General features: G+C 40.9%; 1 protein-coding gene across 3 annotated transcripts in view; it reads right to left on the minus strand.

Annotated features, from left to right (window-relative positions):
• The window catches only part of crfb1 (cytokine receptor family member b1), a 45,598-nt gene that overhangs the window by 9,864 nt on the left and 14,921 nt on the right, over nucleotides 1-20,813 (minus strand). For all 3 annotated transcript variants that reach the window (XM_080038137.1, XM_080038136.1, XM_080038135.1), the window contains 3 exons: nucleotides 14,101-14,261; nucleotides 13,685-13,841; nucleotides 3,658-3,788 (listed from right to left, as the gene is read on the minus strand). In XM_080038137.1, coding sequence (XP_079894263.1) covers nucleotides 3,658-3,788; nucleotides 13,685-13,841; nucleotides 14,101-14,261 — 449 coding nt within the window. The remainder of the gene's footprint in view (nucleotides 1-3,657; nucleotides 3,789-13,684; nucleotides 13,842-14,100; nucleotides 14,262-20,813) is intronic.

The following is a 20,813-nucleotide window of genomic DNA, read 5'->3' on the forward strand; positions in this document are numbered from 1 at the left end:
CAGTATCGGTATCGACCGATATCCAAAACCCAGATATCGGAATCGGATCGGAACTAAAAATAGTGGATCGGTGCATCCCTAGGTTCATGCAGTTATGGAAGGTACACCAACTTATATTGTACATTAATTTTCAATATGTTTAAATAAATATGTACAGGCTTGTTTGGTTTGCGGTGCAGAACTTTCACTTTTATTTAAGAAGTATTTTATTTATTGGAGACTTTGGTTGTATGCAGCAGTTTTTTCTTTTCTATACTGGAAAATACCTTTAGGCTGCAATTCTGCACACATTTTTCATCTTAACTGAGAACCGTACCATACAGAACAGAACCGTGACTTAAAAACCGAGGTACGTACCGAACCGTGACTTTTGACCCCTAATAGTAGGTGGTAGCTCACTTTGACTTGGTCATTTTAAAAGTAGCTCACAAGCTGAAAAACAGTGGGCACCCCTGCTATACACACTACTTTCCACTATTGCCTCTGATGTCCAGCTGGGTGAAAATAGTAGCTAGCCGAGGTCACGACCCTGCTAGGGGGGTCCGGGGGTATGCCCCCCCAGGAGATTTGTTTTTACCTTTTTAAAGTGAAATGCATGAATCTGGTGCACTTTGAGAGGAAAATTAAGAGGCATCTGAGGAATTTTGTGTGAACAAATAATTTGGAGACACTGGGTCGGATGAATTAGAAGCTATCGAAGAAAGACACATGGATTTTCCATAGAAATATAAATTAGAAATAAAATATTATGCAGGGTCCTCTGGGATGGGCTTGGAGCTCTTTTTCTTTTACGGGACATATTTTTCTGTAATATAATGAATTAATTTAAATGCAGTGAGAGGAACGAAGCAGAAGAACTCTGTTGTCCAGTTATCTTTTTTTCCACAGACGAGGCTGAAATAGGCTATAGACTATAGGCCTACACAGTGCATGGGCAACTGAGGGCAGCCCCATTTTCAAATATTTTTAAATAAACTCAATACACACTGTGCATGCCATGGACTTGAACGTGACGTGATCAGTTAACCTCGGATTACCTCCCAGATGAACTGATAAAATTATTAAGATATTAACTATCTACCAAAACATTGTATTCCTTTTATTGTATGATACTTTACATTTACATAATATGATGTTGATATCAAACACACAAAAAATAAAAAATAAAAAATAAAAAAAAAATTGGGGGGGCCCCCCTGGCAGTCAGGACCCTAAGCAACCGCTCATTTCGCTTATGCCTCGGGCCGGCGCTGCTGACCAGTGACCACTATAAGCGGATGGGTAACTTGGAGGCAGGCTGTCCTGCCCACCCAATAATACAATTAGAAGCAATGCATGGTAATGGTATATTCTTTAGTATTAATTAATTGTCTGAATTTTATTTGACATTTTGTTGTACAGGTCCGTCCGATAGTGGGTCTGGAGTCCTGGACTTCCACATAAAAAAAAAAAAAAAAAAAAAAAAAAGATTTTTTTGATTGGGTGGGCACAGCCCACATTTGGGTGGGCACGGCCCACCCTGGCCCCTGGCTACCGCCGGCCGCGGTTGTTGTCCTATGCGAGTGTGAAGCTTTCATAATAGGTCCATGGTGTGGGGTGTGAAGCATGGACCTATAAAGAAAGCTGTTTTCAGGTAGCACCATCGGCTAACTTCTTCTTCTGCATATTTGGCAGTTGGCACCATTGGCATATTACAGCCACCGTGTGTCGCTTAAGTAATGTTGTGGTCTACTACCGCCACCCTCTGGAAGGAGGATGTATGGTGAGCAGAATGTTTTAAATCATTAATTTTGTCGCCACAACGTAATTATTTGTGATTATTTTAATTTGCACTGCTGCCAAATCCTGCCCAGACCCATAGAGAATATTCTGGCAAAGTCTGGAAGCATGGGATGCAGTGGGGCCACACTTCCACACAAACATACAAACACTTACACACAAACACGCACACACGGCTCCAATTATAGTAGTGGGATGGGATGGGATAAGTTTGACTAAATCAATACCAGCGAAATTATTTAGGCACACTGCATACACATTAAAACAACACAGGCCCACACACAGCTACTAAATATAAACATTGGATTTGTTTTTTACTCACCATTTGACTCACTTTACTTCTTTACGAGGAAAGTATTAATCCTTGTATACCGTGCTTCATAAATTCACCTCTTGTAAAAGTTCAAGCCCACAGCAATAGTCTGGCTTGGCTTTGTGAAGTGCACAGCTGGAACTTAGCCTACATCGTCTTGTGTTTTTGGTTTAATAATCACAAGTTGGTCTCGTTATCCATTTTGTTGGGTTGGTCTCCGAGTTTTGTGAATCCAGTTATGCTACTTTATGAGGAAGGTTGGGGCGAGATGTGCGACGGCAAATGCAACATTCGAGAGCTTCGACGCATTTTTTAATAATAATAATAATAATAATGGATTGGATTTATATAGCGCTTTTCAAGGCACTCAAAGACGCTTTACAGGGTTCCAGGTTCCATTCATTCACACACAGTCATACTGGTGGTGGTAAACTACCATAGTAGCCACAGCTGCCCTGGGGCAGACTGACGGAAGCGTGGCTGCCATTCAGCGCCTACGGCCCCTCCGACCACCACCTCAAACATACAGCAGTCATACACATTCACACGAGGCAAGGTGGGTGAAGTGTCTTGCCCAAGGACACAACAACCATGACACTGGTGGCAGAGCGGGGATCGAACCGCCAACCCTTGGATCATTGGCCAACCCGCTTAACCACCTGAGCCACGGTTGCCCAAATTAGCCTATGTAAAAGGGAATAGCTGCTGCTGTTAAATCATGATAAATTGTATAATGTGGTGGTTCTTTCAAATCCACCATTGATAGCAGCATGTATCAGGTGTCTGTCTAGGCTATAAAAGAAGCAGGTGTGTGTATGAAGCACACAGGATTAATACTTCCCTCTTAAAAAAGTAAAGTCAAATGGTGAGTTAAAAACTAATTATTTTTTTTATATTTAGTAACTGTGTGTGGGCCTATATGTGTTGTTTGACTGTGTTTGCAGTGTGCTTTAATTTTGCTGGTATTGATTTAGTCAAACTTAGGCTATAGCCTACCTTATACCGTTTACATAGCCTTGTGTGTGTGTGTGTGTGTGTGTGTGCGCGTTTGCCATGGTGCTGAAACACCTTTTTAAAATGAGCGTTATTTTCACGTGTCTCTACACTATGCATTGTGAACGTGAGATGAAGGCCTATAGGTTGTATTTTGGTGCTCAGTGTGAGAGAAAGAGAGAGTGAGAGAGGAGAGAGAGAGTTAGAAACTCCCGGGATTGTGTAGGCTTTATAGTCGGAATATATGACTGTCGGTCTAATGCGCCTCCTTTTTAAATAATCGGACAAATGGCACTTCGGACCAATGCGTTCCGTTTTCGTAACATTGAACCGTCAGCATAGTGGCATGTCGATCTAATGGGAAATATTTCGGACCACTGAGACGTCGGAACAATGAAGCGTCTAAATTACAGCATGGCACCAACCTGGATATCTCTGAAGGTAACAAAATCAATCTACAATACCAGCAACTCTAAAGGGAAACTTTTTACATTGTTTAATCGATGTTTATTAAATGCAATAGATGGCAGACAGGTGGACACACCTTTGAGACAAATATATAAGTTTCTTACCATCAGTGGTCTGGGTAGAGCTGCCTTCAGTTTACAAAGGAGTCCAGTGTAGTGGAGGCAAAACATGGAGGTCGTCAGGACACAAATAACAATAACCAGAAAAGCTGCAACTGTACCTAACACAATAGGGCCTGAACACACACACACACACACACACACACACACACACACACACACACACACACACACACACACACACACACACACACACACACACACACACACACACACACACACACACACACACACACACACACACACACACACACACACACCTCATTAGTCAGTCAAGAAGTTTCGAACCATGTTTCGTGAATGTGCTTCATATCGTTGCACTGGCAAATTAAATGCTCTTTATTACGCGCACAAACAAAATGACTGCTGAATATTTTTTTTTAATAGTGGAGCCGATGTACATGACTGGGGATTAAAGTTGCACAATTTAAAATGTTAGCTCAGACATAGTTCCCTATTTGCAGGTGTGAGGGAATTTTGGGTCTTTAGTTGTAATATTAATGGGAAAGATTAATAGGTCATATATGCCTATCTTGTGTGTTTGTCTTCCAGACTCTAGGTCAGCCTTGGAACCCGTTAGGAGACACTTAGGTCAGTTGTATAGATAAAGTCTCATCTCCTTCTACTCCAGAATGTTATGGTTCACTGTGTTAAGCTCTGAACCAAAACATTGGTACGCTTGGTGCCCGAGCCGGGGAGGTGGTAGAGATAGCGCGAGGTTAAAACACAGCTCTAAGCATGAGTTTGTCAGAATTGAAGTGCAAGTCACGAGAGTTGCAGTCCGGTTCTCCTTGGCCAAGTCTGTAATAAATATTGCTTCATAATTCATCCAAGTCTCCTGAAATATTCTTCCACCCGAGTTGACCTCCAACCTTAACAGAACTTCCATCACAAATATTTGCACTAAATCCAAAATGGCCGACTGCCTGTTGATTTTGGCCCAGGACATACAATTGTGTGTGCCTTGGGTCATTACATGTTGTCCTAAAATTTCAGGCTTCTAGCCCAATTTTTTTGCATGCATTTCCTGAAAAACTGTTTTGGCCACTGGGGGCGCCGTTTTTTATGTTTTTGCAGGATCAGAGTTACCGCAGAGTTTTTCAAGTTTTGCACCAGGGGAAGGGGGTGAAAAGTGCAGTTAACCCCTAAGAATAATAATAGGGAATAATAATCATACCGATTACAATAGGGCTTCGCACACTCGGTGCTCGGGCCCTAATTAAAACTGCAAGCAGTGATGAACGGGCCCTCGCACTCACGTGCTGGACGCCGTCCTGTCCTGCCGGCCTTGGCGCTCCGGGCGACCGCGCGAGAGGACGCGCCGTGGCCTCCTCCTCTTCGATACGGACGCGAGGATGTCCTCGGGCCTGGGCTCTTACCGGGCGGGTGAAGTTTGGAGCGCGTAGGACGGTGCAGAGGGAAATTACGGCGACTTCCTGTTTCGTGGCGACGCCGCCGAGAAACTACGAAGGCCACGGAGCCGTTATCGTTGTCTCTGGACCTCCCTGAGCTGCTTTGAGGTTGATTCGATCAAGTGTGTAGGACGTGGAGGTAAATCAACAACATGCAATATTTACTTTGCCCAGCAGGTGGCGCTCTCACTTTATATGAATATTAGCGTGTGGACCTCCTCGGGCCTTGGGTCTCATTAACCATAACAAATTTGGAGAAGATGAGACCGAGGTTGCGTTCCGAATCGCATACTTTCTACTATATAGTATGTAAAAAAAAGATTTAGGATGTCCCGATTCTTGTGGCCAGATTTAGGATGGTTAGAAGTAGGGCTGGGCGATATGGGCAAAAATCAATATCTCGATATTTTTTTACTATATCTCGATACACGATATATATCTCGATATATTTCAAATCTCCTCTAGAGCACATCCTAAATGCTCAATTAAATTAATTTTTTGCATAACATCACACCAGTAATATGATTTAAATAGTCCCTGCAAAATGTGTCTGCACTAACAATGCATTAGGCTACATGAAACATGTTTATATTCTTTAGTGCTTTCTATTGGAACAATTTGAAACTTGCACATGGCAAAGAGTTTACACATTGTATTGATTATTCCACATCCTTCCACTCCCATACAATGGATCCAGCATTATTTTATTTGGAAACTGTTTTTTCCATTTTCTGTTAATCTGTAAACTGAGAACAATAATTATGACTCATTACAACCACTTTCTAATTGTTTATCACCACTAACCCGCTGAAGATAGCAGCCACACTTTAAATGTAGAACAGGTTTTGCTCCATAATAGTAGGCCTAGTCTATGTGTATAAAAGGCTCTGACATTTATAATGGTTACTGTCGCTTTAAGAGCAGTTGCTCCCAGTCTGTAGTGTATAAGTTAAGTTTCGTTTTCTGCCTGTTAGTCCGAGAGAGAGATTCATGCGAGCGCCCACCAGCTGGTGGCTCATCGTCCCTCTGTTACCTGCCTTATTGTTTAATTAGCCCTCCTGCATTTTCACTAAAACACTATGTTTTGTTTATAAAAAATACTCGCAAATGTAGCCTACTTTACATTAAACGGTGTGCACCTCCCTTGGTGCTGACATGGACCTATTATAAGAGGCTGCCCGTAATAAATGTGATGCCGTTTGACGTTGGACCAAAAACTCTCCGTGAAGTCGGAGTAATCCGCCCCCCGGCGCTCGTTCACCTTCCTCTCATAAGGACCAGGCTGTACAGCGGCCGCTTATGCTGTCAAGCGGCCGCCTCCCCCGTTCTTTCGCATGTGTAGCCACCATAGATAGTGTATAAAGTGTAGCCACTAGCCTTCCTCTCATAAGGACCAGGGCAGGCTGTGCTGTGTACAGCGGCCGCTAATGCTGTCATCTGCGCCCGCCTCCCCCTGTCGTTCGCCTGTGTGCTTCTTCTCATAAAGCATGGACCTACAAAAAAGGTCCATGCTATGAACGACGGCCACCATCGCCGTCTTTCGCGCCCCCCTCCACTCGCTCGTTCGGCTGTCATAAGAGCACAAGAGCCCTCGTCTTTTTTTCTCCCCCTCTCGTCGTTGTTTTCACATGGCGATTAAAGTAAACACTCACAAGGCACAGACTACGTCACAGGTGCACGCCCAGGAGACTCTGGTTGGGAGGGGTGAGTGAGTGAGTGAGTTGCCAATGCATGTAGTCTGAGGCAGAGAGCCACAGGAAAGAGCGAGAGAAGCGAACACCAGCGAGTTTGCCGGTGGCGGCGGCGGCTAAAAAAAACACATTACGTGCCAATTTGTATTCGATGGTCGCGATAGGGTAATTTTATACATCCCCTGGAGCACATCTCGCGATACATCGAATATATTCGATATATCGCCCAGCCCTAGTTAGAAGTACCCGGATGTCCTACTTCATGCGGCCAAGATTGTTAGTGTTGAAAAGTGCATCCTATTTGGGCGATTCTGACCCACAATCCAGTGCGCACGTGAAGTGACGTAACATCGACGAAGCCTCCATATGAAAACCATGGACCTATAAAGAAAACAAACGGGGATGCGACGGATATAAAAGCAAGAGGCAAGATCAAGGCGCAATGTTATGATGAAACAAGAGAGAAAAGTATGTCCCAATAGTATGCCTACTGCATCCTAACTAGATTATTTTTATCGTCGGATGTAGTATGTAGAATAGAAAAAAGAAAGATTATGCGATTCGGAACGCAACCCGAGTATGGTGGAGTTAGGCCAACTTCCTGTTTTTTGGCGAATATTTCAAAATTAGACACTTCCTGTTGATTTTGGGGCGGGGCGTCAAGAGGCTTTTTTGTTTGTACTGGGATTGTACATTGCTGTATAAAATTTGGTGTATCTAAGTGTAACACAGCCTGAGTTATGATCAATTAAAGGGTTCATGAGGTCCGTTTTTGATGTTTTTTGGCGAATGAGGTGCCGGTGCTGCAAGACGGTAGTTCCGGATAAAACGAGCTTTCGGGTATATCATCTTCCATGTCCGAGGACATACCCCATCATGTTTTTTTTTGCACAAAAAGTTGTTATGGTTGCACTTTACTCTGCAATCCTGCAGAGTAATGTGGAGTTATGACATTTGGCGACATTTTGGCGAATATTTGCCGGCATTTCGTCATAGTTATTCGGAATCAAACAAAACTTTTTTTGGTGTATCTTTCATGTCTGATTAGTGTCCCTAGAGTTCGTTTTGCTAAATATGTTCCTGCTAGGAGTTGGGAATTTTTGAACATTGTGATGATTTGAGAGTCAGAAATTCACATATTTTAAATTAAAAGACTTCCTGTTGATTTTGGCAGGGCTTCAAGAGGCTTTTTTGTGGGGCCTGCAAAGATACATTTGGGGTTTAAATTTGGTGCAGCTAGGTATAACACAGCATGAGTTATGATGAATTAAAGTTTCATGAGGTGCGTTTTATATGATGTGTAGGGGAGAACGGGGTAAGTAGGCACACTTTTTACTCTAGTGAGGATTGCTTAACACCTAAACATCTTTCAATAGTCATTCCTACATTAAATTGAAGCTTAAGGTGTTGGCTTGAAATGTGTACCCCTCACTTTTTCTATCTTATTGTAATAAAGAAGAAATTAATCATAGACACCCTTACACATTGTGACAACCAACCCCATCAAGGGGTCGGTTGTCAAACACTATGGGGTTGTTTGTCACAATGTAATCTTAATGGGAATAATCTTAAAAAGAAGGCAAGAAAGTAGAACTAAATTTGAAAGTTTAATTGCATTGTCAAGTTGACAAATAGGCCTACATAACTTAACCTTCAGTGCATCCTTAAAAAGACTCACACTCTACCTCCTTCGGCGCTTAAGGTGTCACTTTGAATTGATATGTAGATAAAAATAACATGAATGTATTTTTCCACCAATTTTCTTTTATAACTTTCTTTTTCATCTCGAGTCCTCACCATACAAACCATATTCATCTTTATTTTAAGGATTTTAACCCGTTTTTTTTTAAGAAAAAACACAAAAAATCAATTAAAAGCTAAATAATTAGTCTAAATTGGATTTTTTTTTAGGGGGATTATAAGAGTGTGATATATGTCAAATTAGCAATGATATTGATTTGAATGCATTTTTAGTTTTTTTTATATCAAAGATTTTCAAAAAAGACTGGGATTAGAAGAGTGTGATACATGTCAAGAATTAACAATAATATTGAATTGAAAGCATTTCTATTCTTTTTGCTATTTAAGATTTAAAATGTGCCCTCCATTAAGAGCCATTGTACGGCACACAGAATTCTATTAAAACCACACTTTTTGACCCTGCTGCCAAAAGATGAGAGAAACTGATTTTTTTATTATTCTTTTGGTTCCTTGTACTAATGTCTTGACATTTTACATTTTTTGTGTTTTTTACTAGTTGTTGCTAATTTCACACATATGCCAATGTTTCAACTATAGGCTAAAATGTAAATTTGCACTCCCTTGCTACTTAGGCCACTGCAGGCCACATGAATAAATTATTTGAGATAACATGCTCTGTCTGGGTTCTTCATAATAGCATAGAGTAGTGTATACGGTATGTGTATTTCAACAAATATGTATTTGTGAATATGTATGCCTGTGTGTGTATCCAATAACAGATAGTGAAATTCATATAGAAATACAGCTCAATGTAAATCCATGAAAACAGCATGTTTCGATCCCATGGTTAATTGAGGATATATTTGTGAATATGGTAATATTACACATTCATCCTGCTCTTATAACTTGAAATTTAATATTTTTATGATTTTTTCAGATGTTTTATGAATTAAGTCCTGCCTATAGCCTTTACAACTAATAACAATACAAAATGAATCACAGTTCCCTCGTTTCCACTAGGGGTATCTTTGCTCTTTAGGCCTATAAGGATGAAATTCACGCATCAGCTGTAAAAAGGTACAAATGTAAAATTTCAAGGTATAAGAACAGGATGTATGTCTAATATTACCAAATTCATGTATTTAACCTCAATTGACCATGGGATCAAAACATGCAGTTTTTATGGATTTACACTGAACTGTTTTTCTCTATGTGAATTTGAGTGTCCGTGTTTGGATACACACACAGACAAGCACACACACTTATTTGTCGAAAAACACATCTATACTATGCCATCACCGCCTAACCAGAGAGAGCATTTTAGCTGAAACAATTTATTCATGTGGCCTGCAGTGGCTAGTAGCAGAGGAGAGCAATATTAAATCTCAGCCTGTAATTAAAACCAATGGTATATGAGAGAAAACCGATGCAATTAAGAAAAAAACACAAAAAAATTAAATTTTCAAGACATTAGTACAAGGAAAAAAAACAAAACAAAAAAAATCTGGTTTCTATCAGCTATTGGCAGCAGGGTCAAAAAATGTCGTTTGAATGGGAGTCAATGAGGCGCTTATTTGGCCAAGGAGGCTGAGTGTGAGGAAAATTAATATACAGTGCATTATAGTGTAAATCAATGAATTGAGGTTAAAGTTCATAAATTGGTCAGAAAACATTAGCCTTGACCAAATATGAAGCCATTTGCATGAACACAGCCTCAGCAGTTGTGAAATGAAAAACCAAAATGTACCAAAAAAGTCCTAAGATGCACTGAAGGTTAATGTAGCCTTGGCAGCTAGTCTAGTTTGGGATGCACTGGTTTGTTTTGATTTTGTTGCCCTTTTTTCTTTTGCATGCTAGCTGCCTTTTCCTGCTCTATTCTTTCCTTCTCTGGGGTGTCAGTGAGGATACAGCTTGACAATGTCTTTCGTTATTGGGTTCCTTTTCTGGCTGCAGCCTTGAGATAACATGTGACAACCAACCCCCCAACTTGAATTTCTTGCTAGCATCAAGGCCAACAATCATCTGACAACTAATTAGCTTGCTAACCACAATCTAAACTATAGTTTACTCTTCACACTTTGTATGGGTAACAAGTGTTTTGTTATAAACCCATTGTGTAAAAGCCTAGAAGAAAAATACTGAGGAGCTAAATATTTTCAATTTGACATGAAAAACACAAACAGTCGTCTCACCTCAAATTCAGCAGTCTAACTCCAAGAAAGACTATGTAGGTGACCTCTGATCCCAATTCTGGATATTTACATACCAAAATTTCACAGACAGCGCTTTCTGGTTCCGAGATATAACGATTGTGACAACCAACCCGTGTGACAAATTACCCCGTTCTCCCCTACGTCAACTTTGAACCCCAATAGATCCCTGGTACTGGGAGAAATTTGAAATCTTTCCGCAATTTAACATCGGGCAAGGGTCTTGATTATTTGAGAAGTGGTTTGACGTTCCTGGCGTAAAATCTCTAGGAGCCTTTCGTCGAAATGCGAAATGATGGTTTTGGCGGTTTTAGGCACTAAATCCAAAATGGCCGACTTCCTGTTGATTTTGGCCAATGACATACAATTGCATTTATGTGCGCCTTGGGCCATTACATACCGTCCTAAAATGTCAGGCTTCTAGCCCAATTTTTGAGCCTGCATTTCCTGAAAAACTGTTTGTGGCCACAGGGGGCGCCGTTTTTTTGCACAAATCCTGAAACAACTGATAAGTTGCAATTGTTTTGCATAATAGAGTTACCGCAGAGTTTTTCAACTATTGCACCAGAGGAAGGGGGTGAAATGCCAAAAACGAGTCGGCATAATAAAGAATAAAAATCCGACCGATTACAATAGGGCTTCGCACCACTCGGTGCTCGGGCCCTAATTAGGACTGGGTGATATGGGCTAAAATATTGTTTAGTGCTTTCCATTGGAACAATTTGAAACTTGCACGTGGCAAAGATTTTGCGCATTTTATTGATTGTTCCACATCATTCACCACTCCCATCGAGCACTATTTGTTTATTTGGAAACAAATGTGTCTTTTTCCATCTTCTGTTAATCTGTAAACTGGGAACACTAATAATGACTCATTACAACCACTAATTGATTATCACCACTAACCCCCTGAAGATATCAGCCTCCTGCTATATCACATTGACAACATAACTGATATCACTTTACATGCAGAATAGGTTTTGCTCTATAATACAGTAGTAGGGTTCATTTTACATTAAACGAGTATGTTGCCAGTGACTGTCCTCTAACCAGGCGGCTCGCTTTGTGTAGTTTGGCTGCACACGTGACAAGAAGTAAACAAAACTGCGATCACTGCAATACTTTTTTTAATGCGTTACATAATTTTAATTAATCTCCAAAATTATCGCATTCATTTTGACAGCCCTAGTGTTTTTATTTAAATTTAGCAAAGGTTGTGGAGGTGAGTAAAACACAACCTACGTCATGGCCTGCTCACTGCGATCTCCTGTTACTGTTGAATTTGAAGCATTTCCAGATTCATGAAATGAACTTAAAAAGCAACGCAATTTGCTTTTGGCAGCATTTTTTTGTTGATCGATTCATATATGAAACTATGCACATCCTCCTCTTCTGTCATGGCAGGTAAAGTGGAAGACAATTATAATGAAAGTAACTGGAAACAGTTTTCACAGCCACTAACAGCTAATGATCATTCCACACATATTCAAAAGTGCTGCATTACAGGTATGCCAGGAAATTACCAAAATAGCAGCATTCTCCTGAAACATAGGCTGTGTTCTACTCATGCTAATTTTGATGTCAATTTGAGTATGTGACGGTTGTGTATGCGAGTTTGTGTAGGCGAGAAATGCCCGGATGAGTATTAACTTCCGTGAGGATTTTTCTTTCCCTACTCAACCGCTCCACAATGCATTGTGTCTTTTCCAACGGCATGGACGTTTTTTTTAAAATTCTTTATTGCCTTTGTATACTTCAGTGTAAACGGTCCGATGAACCTTGCATACTTAATGGGCTACTGTAATTGCAGATCCATCTGACTTCGCCAAACGAGACGAGAGCACAGTAATGTTGGTTGGATAGTGCAGTGTTTAAATTGAATAAAACGGTTGACTAGGGCACTTGTTGGATAGCTCTGTGGGTACAACCACTGACCTACATGCGAAAGAGCGAGGTTCAATACCCAGTCTGTGTGGGCTGTGTAGGACTAATGTAGCCTGGCTCCGCCCGCCCAGTAGTCAGTCTGGGGATGGGGCGTATTAGTGGGATTCTGCTCGTCCAGAGTTTTGGTTGTCCAATCAGCGAACAGAGCGAGTGGCTGAGAACGATGACGTCGAAGTCGCGTTCCAGTTTCAGTTGAATGCTGCGTTCCTTTATACTCGGAACTCGGAAATTTCCGACTTGGTAGTTCCGAGTTCCGACCTGTCTGGGTTCCAGTGCATCTGCTCGGGAAAGTATGGACGCCTACAACCTTTCTCATCCAAATAACTAAACGTTAGGCTCTAGCAAGTTACCGTTGCCAGGTACCGGTAGATCCATAGACTACAATATGTAGTGAAGTCGGAAATGTACAAGTTTCCTGTACAACTGGAAAGCACCTTCAGAAGCAGGCTCATGATGTACGGCACGACCAAACGTTATGCGATTGGTTGGGTAATCCAGAGTGGCACTGAGCAGATCCAATAGTTTTAAACTTCAACAGACACCCGCCTCCAAGTGAGTGAACGTTTGCCAATTACAGCAGTTCCAGACCTTCTGTACAAATGAAATGAAGTACGATGGTCTGGTAGCACCAGGCTAGGACTAATGCTGGTATTTTACAAATCCTGACTACAGCCATAAAGTATAATAAAGTTGTATTTTTAAGTCAGTGGTTGGCACAACACTCTATACAAAATAAACCAAAACATAGGTTGAAAAATTCAAAGATTAAATGGTACATGATACTGATCAACAGTTTAAAGCAATAGTAAGTGACGTATGCTGATCCAATTACAAGAGTGCAATGACTGTAAAAAGTTCTATAGTTGATGGCAATTGAGCCATTCCTTGTTGCTGGTGATGTTGCTCTGTTTGTCCAGACAATGGTGCCCCTTTGTTCATGAAAATAGAACCCTAGCCCTAACCCATAATCTTTCAAATCAGTCCAGCAGCTTATCTAGTAACACAATAACATGGTCAAAACAGCATAAACATCAGTTTTAGAAGTTCAGCTCACCTCTGCTTGGTCCGATAAAGCTGGTGAAACTGCAATGCCAAGCGGAGGGCTCAGTGTTTTTGTTCAAACGCATTTTGGTCTGCACCTGTACACAGTACTCCACACCCTTCTCTAAGTTGTAAAGAGTAAAACTCTTGTTTTGTGTTTCACGGGACTCCTGCATTTAAAAAACATTAAATGTTAGGATTCAAATCATCATCAAACCTCAGCACTCTACATAACTGCATGAATTGCTCACAACATAATATAACACTTGGTTTCACCCTGTGCACATCATTCTTCATTTCCAAGCCGTCATGCAACATCTTTGAGCACATGAAATGGTCTCTTTCAGTTCCATAATATTTTAAATAGTCAGGGGTGCACTGAGAAGCAATACAAAAAGATCAACAAAAAAAGGGAAATTGATTTGTTACCTCTACTCCTTCACATTTCCTCCATGACACTCTGAATTCAGCATCGTATAATTTCTGGATATCAAGGATTCCTGAACTCCTGTCAGCCTCAGGCAGTGACATGTTGATTTGGATGCAGGTGCCACATCCAGCCAGTGAGAGCTTTGGAGGACCTATTATGGCTTGTCAAGAGTAAAACACAAAAGTAGGCAATTTATGGTTCATTACAAATATACAGTCATATGAAAAAGTTTGGGAACCCCTCTCAGCCGGCATTATAATTGACTCTGCTTTCACAAAAAAAAATATAAAAGTGGTATGTCTTTAATTTACCAGGAACAGCTAAGTACTGGGATGTTTTCCAAACAAAGATTTTTTTAAAAGCAGTATTTGGTTGTATGAAATAAAATAAAATGTGAAAAACTGGCTGTGCAAAAATATGGGTACCCTTGTGGTTTTGTTGATTTTAATTCCTGTAACAGCATGTAAAACTGATGACTTTAAACACAAAGTTGGTTGGATTATGTTGTTAAGCCTTGAACCTCATAGAAATGTCTGTTTAATCATGAGAAAATGTATTTTAGGTGCCTAAATGCAAGTTGCACTTCTCTTTGACTCTCTGCTGAAGTGAGACAGAATGGGATCATCAAAACAGCTCCCAAAAGATCTGAAAAACAAAGATTGTTCATTGTCATGGTTTTGTGGGAAGGCTACAAGAAGCTTTCCCAAAGGTTTCAATTGTCAATTTCGACTGTAGGGAACATTGTTAGGAAATGGAAGGACACAGGCATAGTGGCAGTTAAACCCAGGCATGGCAGACCAAGAAAAAAACAGGAGCGGCATAGGTGGAGGATTGTGAGAATGGTTGCACACAACCCACAGATCACCTCCAAAGACCTGCAAGAACATCTGGCTGCAGATTGTGTATCTGTACATCGTTCAACAATTCAGCGCAATTTGCACCAAAACATCTGCTTTTTATAAAGACCAAATAACTTAATTTTTGTCTCATCAGTCCAAAGCATTTTCTTCCAATATGAAGCTGGCTTGTCTAAATGAGCTTTTGCATACTCCATGCAACTGTATCTGTGGCGTGGGCGCAGAAAGGGCTTCCTTCTCATCACCCGGCCATACAGATGTTTTGGTGCAAATTGCACTGAATTGTAGAACCATGTACAGATACACAATCTGCAGCAAGATGTTCTTGCAGGTCTTTGGAGGTGATCTTTGGGTTGTGTGCAACCATTCTCACAATCCGCCGCATATGCTGCTCTTGCACTTTTCTTGGTCTGCTAGACCTGGGTTTAACTGCAACTGTGCCTGTGTCCTTCCATTCCCTGACAACGTTCCTTACAGTAGAAATTGACAATTGAAACCTTTGGGAAAGCTTCTTGTAGCCTTCCCCTAAACCATGACAATGAATAATCTTTGTTTTTAAGATCTTTTGGGAGCTGTTTTGATGATCGCATTCTGTCTCACTTCTGCAGAGAGTCAAAGAGAAGTGGAACTTGCATTTAGGCACCTAAAATACCTTGTATCATGATTAAACAGACCTTTATATGAGGTTCAAGGCTTAACAACATAATCCAACCAACTTTGTGTTTAAATTCCTCAGTTTTACATGCTGTAACATGCATTAAAATCAGCAACACCACAAGGGTTCCCATATTTTTGCACAGCCAGTTTTTCACATTTTATTTAATTTCATAAAACTAAATACTGCTTTTCAAAAAATCTTTGTTTGGAAAACATCCCAGTACTTAGCTGTTCCTGGTAAATTAAGGACATACCACTTTTATCTTTTTTGTGTGAAAGCAGAGTCAATTATAATGCCGGCTGAGAGGGGTTCCCAAACTTTTTCATATGACTGTAAGTGTTAAAAAGATGGAAGAGAAATGGTGTGATGTGAAACCAACACATGTATATTCCTAATGCATGGCAGGACCGGCTGACCACTTTATTTTTGTACACCAGTTGAATTTCTTATTAACACATCTATCTATCTATCTATCTATCTATCTATCTATCTATCTATCTATCTATCTATCTTCTATCTGCAAGAAACGTCTGTCTGTCTGTGTTCCTGTGGCTCGCATATCTCTCTGAGTTAGTCGGATCGGCCTGAGCTTCCGGATATTGCTTGCACATGGCACGAAGGTGTGCATCCCTCATTTTGAAGTTTTTTTTACCAAATATGTAGAAGTTATCCTATTTATATCATGCTGGCTGCAAATACGTAGACACACTGAAGGCCACAGTGAGAACGTGCATGAAGTAATCCCAGAGTAAAACCCGCCTCCCTCTGTTTTCATTGGCCGCTGCCAGAGCCGGCCCAAGCCTTCATGGGGCCCTAAGCGGAATTTGATTAGGGGCCCCTCTCCAATGATCGCTGCCCAAATTATTGTCCCAATTAAGCATAACATTTTTCTAAACACTTGAAAGTAACTCTGATCAAATACAACATATAATTCATATTCCATAATTAACATTCAAATGACAGATAGAACCAGTTAGATTAAAACACAGGACCCTTAGAGCCAGCTAGTGTCTGTGGGTCAGAGCAAAGGACAATCAGAACCAGAACAGTCTGGGACTCAGAACAGGACTAGGCCCAGCTGTCATTTTCCATCTTTTCTTTCAAAGGTTTTTTTATTCATCAAAAAAAATTTGCAAAGCAAATACAATACAATACAATGATTAATTTTTTCCCCTCCCCCCCCCCGAACACACCCCTCCCACATCTCACCCCCACCCACAACCAATCCTGCAGCACAAAAAGAAAAAAAAAAAAATACACAATGTTAGAAAATTACATAGACGAAATACACGCAACAAAAAACAAAAATAAACAATCGATGAAAAAATTAAATAAACAAATAAATAAATTTAAAAAAAGGGGGAGGGGAGGGGATAGCTACTCCTGTACCACTGTAGTTGGCCTATCAAAATAATCCAGGAAGGGGCGCCAAATTTAATCTCGGATCCCTGGGTAGTATAAAGTATTTTCTCTAGATTCATACATGACATAATGTCTTTAATCCAGTGTGAGTGGGAAGGAGGAGCAAGATCTTTCCACTTGAGTAATATAGCCCTACGAGCAAGTAGCGAGGTGAAGGCCAGTACCTTCAGCTTCACTTTAGGCAAGCCCGGATTTGGAGCAATGCCAAAAATTGCAGTAAAAGGGTTCGGCTCTATTTGATACTGCAGTACTTCAGAAATTGTTTGAAAAACTGATGTCCAGAACTCAGTCAAGGTGGGACACAACCAGTACATGTGAAAGAGTGATGCCGGTGCGTTCTTACAGCTATCACAGGTCGGGTCTACATCGGGGAACATACGAGCTAATTTAGTTTTAGACATGTGGATACGATGTACTACTTTAAATTGCACAAGAGCATGTCGGGCGCACATGGAGGTAGAATGTATCTGATCCAGGACTGAATCCCACATGTGATCTGTGAAGGCAGAACCAAGGTCCTGCTCCCACAGAGTTCTTATAGCTGCTAATGAGGGGCTATGCAACTTCGAAATAAGGTTGAAAAACACAGAAATTGAGCCTTTTAATGTGGGGTTTACAGAAAAAAACAAATCAACATGATTGGCTGGCGGTTTGTGAGGGAATTGGGGAATTAACTTCTGCGTAAAATTCCTGATTTGCAGATATCGGAAAAAATTAGTCTTTTCTATACCAACATTTTTGTCAAACAAATAGATCATTAATAAATAAATCACCGATGCATTTTAAGCCTTTTTATGCCAGATCTTGAATGCACCATCCACAGTCGAGGGAGTAAACAAATGATTAGCTGCAATTGGACTGAAAAGTGAAAAATTCTGCATTCCAAAATTCTTCCTAAATTGGGTCCAAATTCGAAGGGAGTGCTTAATCACAGGACTACTGTTGGGAATCGCCGAAGAGAGTGGAAGTGCGGCGCTTAAGAGGGCAGATAGAGACAATGGGCTAATAGCGCTGGACTCCATTGTTACCCAGACTGGGGTTGAGTCATCAAGGTGAAAATGCACCCAATACATTGAAGAACGGATATTAGCCGCCCAGTAATAGTATTGGAAATTAGGAAGAGACATTCCACCTGTTTGTTTGGGTCTTTGAAGAAAAGCTTTCCGTAACCGAGGGTGTTTACCATTCCAAATATAATTTATCATTAAAGAGTCAAGGGCCTGAAAAAAGGATTTGGGAAGAAAGATGGGGAGACATTGGAATAGATATAGGAACTTTGGGAGTAATGTCATTTTAATTGAATTTATTCTACCTATGAGAGAGAAAGCCAGAGGAGACCACTTCGATAATATTTGCTTCGCCTGGTCCAATAATTTGAGGAAGTTAGATTTAAGTAGGTTTTTAAAATTTCTGGTAAAACATACCCCAAGGTAACTCAGATGGTCTGTCACCACTTTGAGTGGGAGAGCTGTATAATCAAGTTTAAGAGCTTCTTTATTAATCGGAAAGAGTTCGCTCTTACTCAAGTTAAGTTTATAGCCAGAAAACTGACTAAAGACCTCCAACACAGAAAGAGCCTCCGGTAAAGAGGAGGCTGGCTTGGCGACAAACAAAAGTAAATCATTGGCGTATAATGATACCTTATGTTCAGGGGTGGACTGGGACAAAAATTCAGCCCTGGCATTTTTGGCCATGGCAGCCCACCATGATTATTTATACGATATGTGGAGGCAGGGGCGTTGCTCCAAATTCTGGGCCCCTATACAGGAAGTCCTGATGGGCCCTCTGAGAGGCAGTCTTACAATACAAACATGTAAAAGCTATGTTTGTCTATAGTCCAAAACGTATGAGTGACTGGTCACTCTCTGAGCCAGATAACAACACAATGTTTCTATTGATGAATGACCAAATCATTACGCGTACTTGAACACAACCCCTGGTCTAATGACTCTTAATAATCATGCACACACACAGTGTTTCTCACAGGAATTTGGGAGACTGTGTCGTGGACCCTGGACCTTCTAGGGGGGTCCGGGGGAATGCTCCCCCGGAAGATTTTTTTTCAAATGTTAAAGTAAAATTCATCAATCTGGTGCACTTTGAAGAGAAAACTAAGGATAAATCAACTGTTTCCTATGTAAGCTATTTAGTAGGCTATTATTTGCTGGAATAATGTATAGACACAGATGACCAAAAAGCAGAAAGAAGAAATGTACATGTTTAAAAAATCCAGTCAGCTTCGGGAATTTTTTTCCTTTGTTTGTATTTTTTAATGGCCCAATATAGGCCCCTGATCTTCGTAGCCCCGAACAATGTTATTTAAAAAATAACATAAATGTACTGACGAATGAAAGGCCCATGAAATCTTTTTTTTCCCTAAATAACGTTTTTCTGGGCCTTCAAAGATCAGGGGCCTATATTGAGCCAGTAAAAAAAAAAATATATATATATTTTTTTGGGTGCAGCCCCCCTCTGCCTTGGGCCCCCCAAGCCTGTCCGCAGTCCGACGGCCATGAACGTAACTGACCATCGTCAGATGCTCATAATTACGGAGTAGAAGTTGAATGCATGATAATACAATTTAATGCAGCCTCTGAATGGGCGGCCCTCTGCTGTGTGTGTGATTGGGCCAGGCCCAGCCTAGAACCAATCATAATGAGTAATGGCCTGGGACAAAGTTTTATTTAACTTTCAGGTGAAGTTGACAGCCTGCACGCACAATTATATGTCCATGGCACTCCCGAGAGGGAAGGGCCCTCGGCCCGGCCAAGTCACACAGCCGAGGGTCCATAAAAAAAAAAAAAAAGGATTTTTAATTTTTTTTTTTTTTTTTTTTTTTTTTTTTAATAAATGGACCCGGCCCGGCCCAAAATGCCTGCCGGCCCACCGGGACGATGCCCGGTATGCCAGATGGCCAGTCCACCCCTGCTTATGTTCAATTCCTCCTCTCCATATCCCCTGGATCTGTTTGTTACCACGAATGGCAATAGCAAGTGGTTCAATTGCAATAGCAAAAAGGAGCGGGCTCAAAGGACAACCCTGCCGGGTCCCACGGTGCAGATCAAAACTACTTGAGTAACGGCTGTTTGTTAATACTGAGGCAGAAGGACATGCATATAATAATTTAACCCAAGAAGTGAAAACAGGACCCAAACCAAATTTTTCCAGGGTGAAAAACAAATAATTCCATTCTACTCTATCAAATGCTTTTTCAGCATCCATAGAAGCGAGGCATTCTGATTCAGTATTTCTGGGGGAATATAAAATGTTCATTAGCCGGCGGGTATTATAAAATAATTGGCATCCCTTTATAAACCCAGTTTGGTCAGGAGATATGATAGAGGGAAGAGCATCCTCCAATCTATGGGCGAGAATTTTAGCAAGTATCTTCACATTCGTATTTAATAGTGAAATTGGTCGGTATGATGCACAATCTAGAGGATCTTTATCCTTTTTTAACAACAAGGAAATACAGGCCTGGTAGAACGAAGGCGGGAGTTTACCTGAGTCAAATGAGTCTGAGAGTACTGAACATAAAAAAGGCGATAATTCGGCTGAACATTTCTTAAAAAAGTCAGATGGAAATCCGTCTGGACCAGGAGATTTGCCTGATTGCATAGATGTTATTGCTGCAAAAATTTCTTTCTGAGTAATAGGTGCCTCAAGGCTATGTCTCAGGTCCTGAGAAAGGGAAGGCATGTTCAGGCCACTGAAAAAGGTTTCCATCACCGTTGCGTCTACTGTACAATCAGAACTATACAAATTTGAATAGAAT

This window comes from Ammodytes marinus (genome assembly GCF_949987685.1).
Source record: "Ammodytes marinus genome assembly, chromosome: 12".
NCBI classification, from domain to species: Eukaryota; Metazoa; Chordata; class Actinopteri; order Uranoscopiformes; family Ammodytidae; genus Ammodytes; species Ammodytes marinus.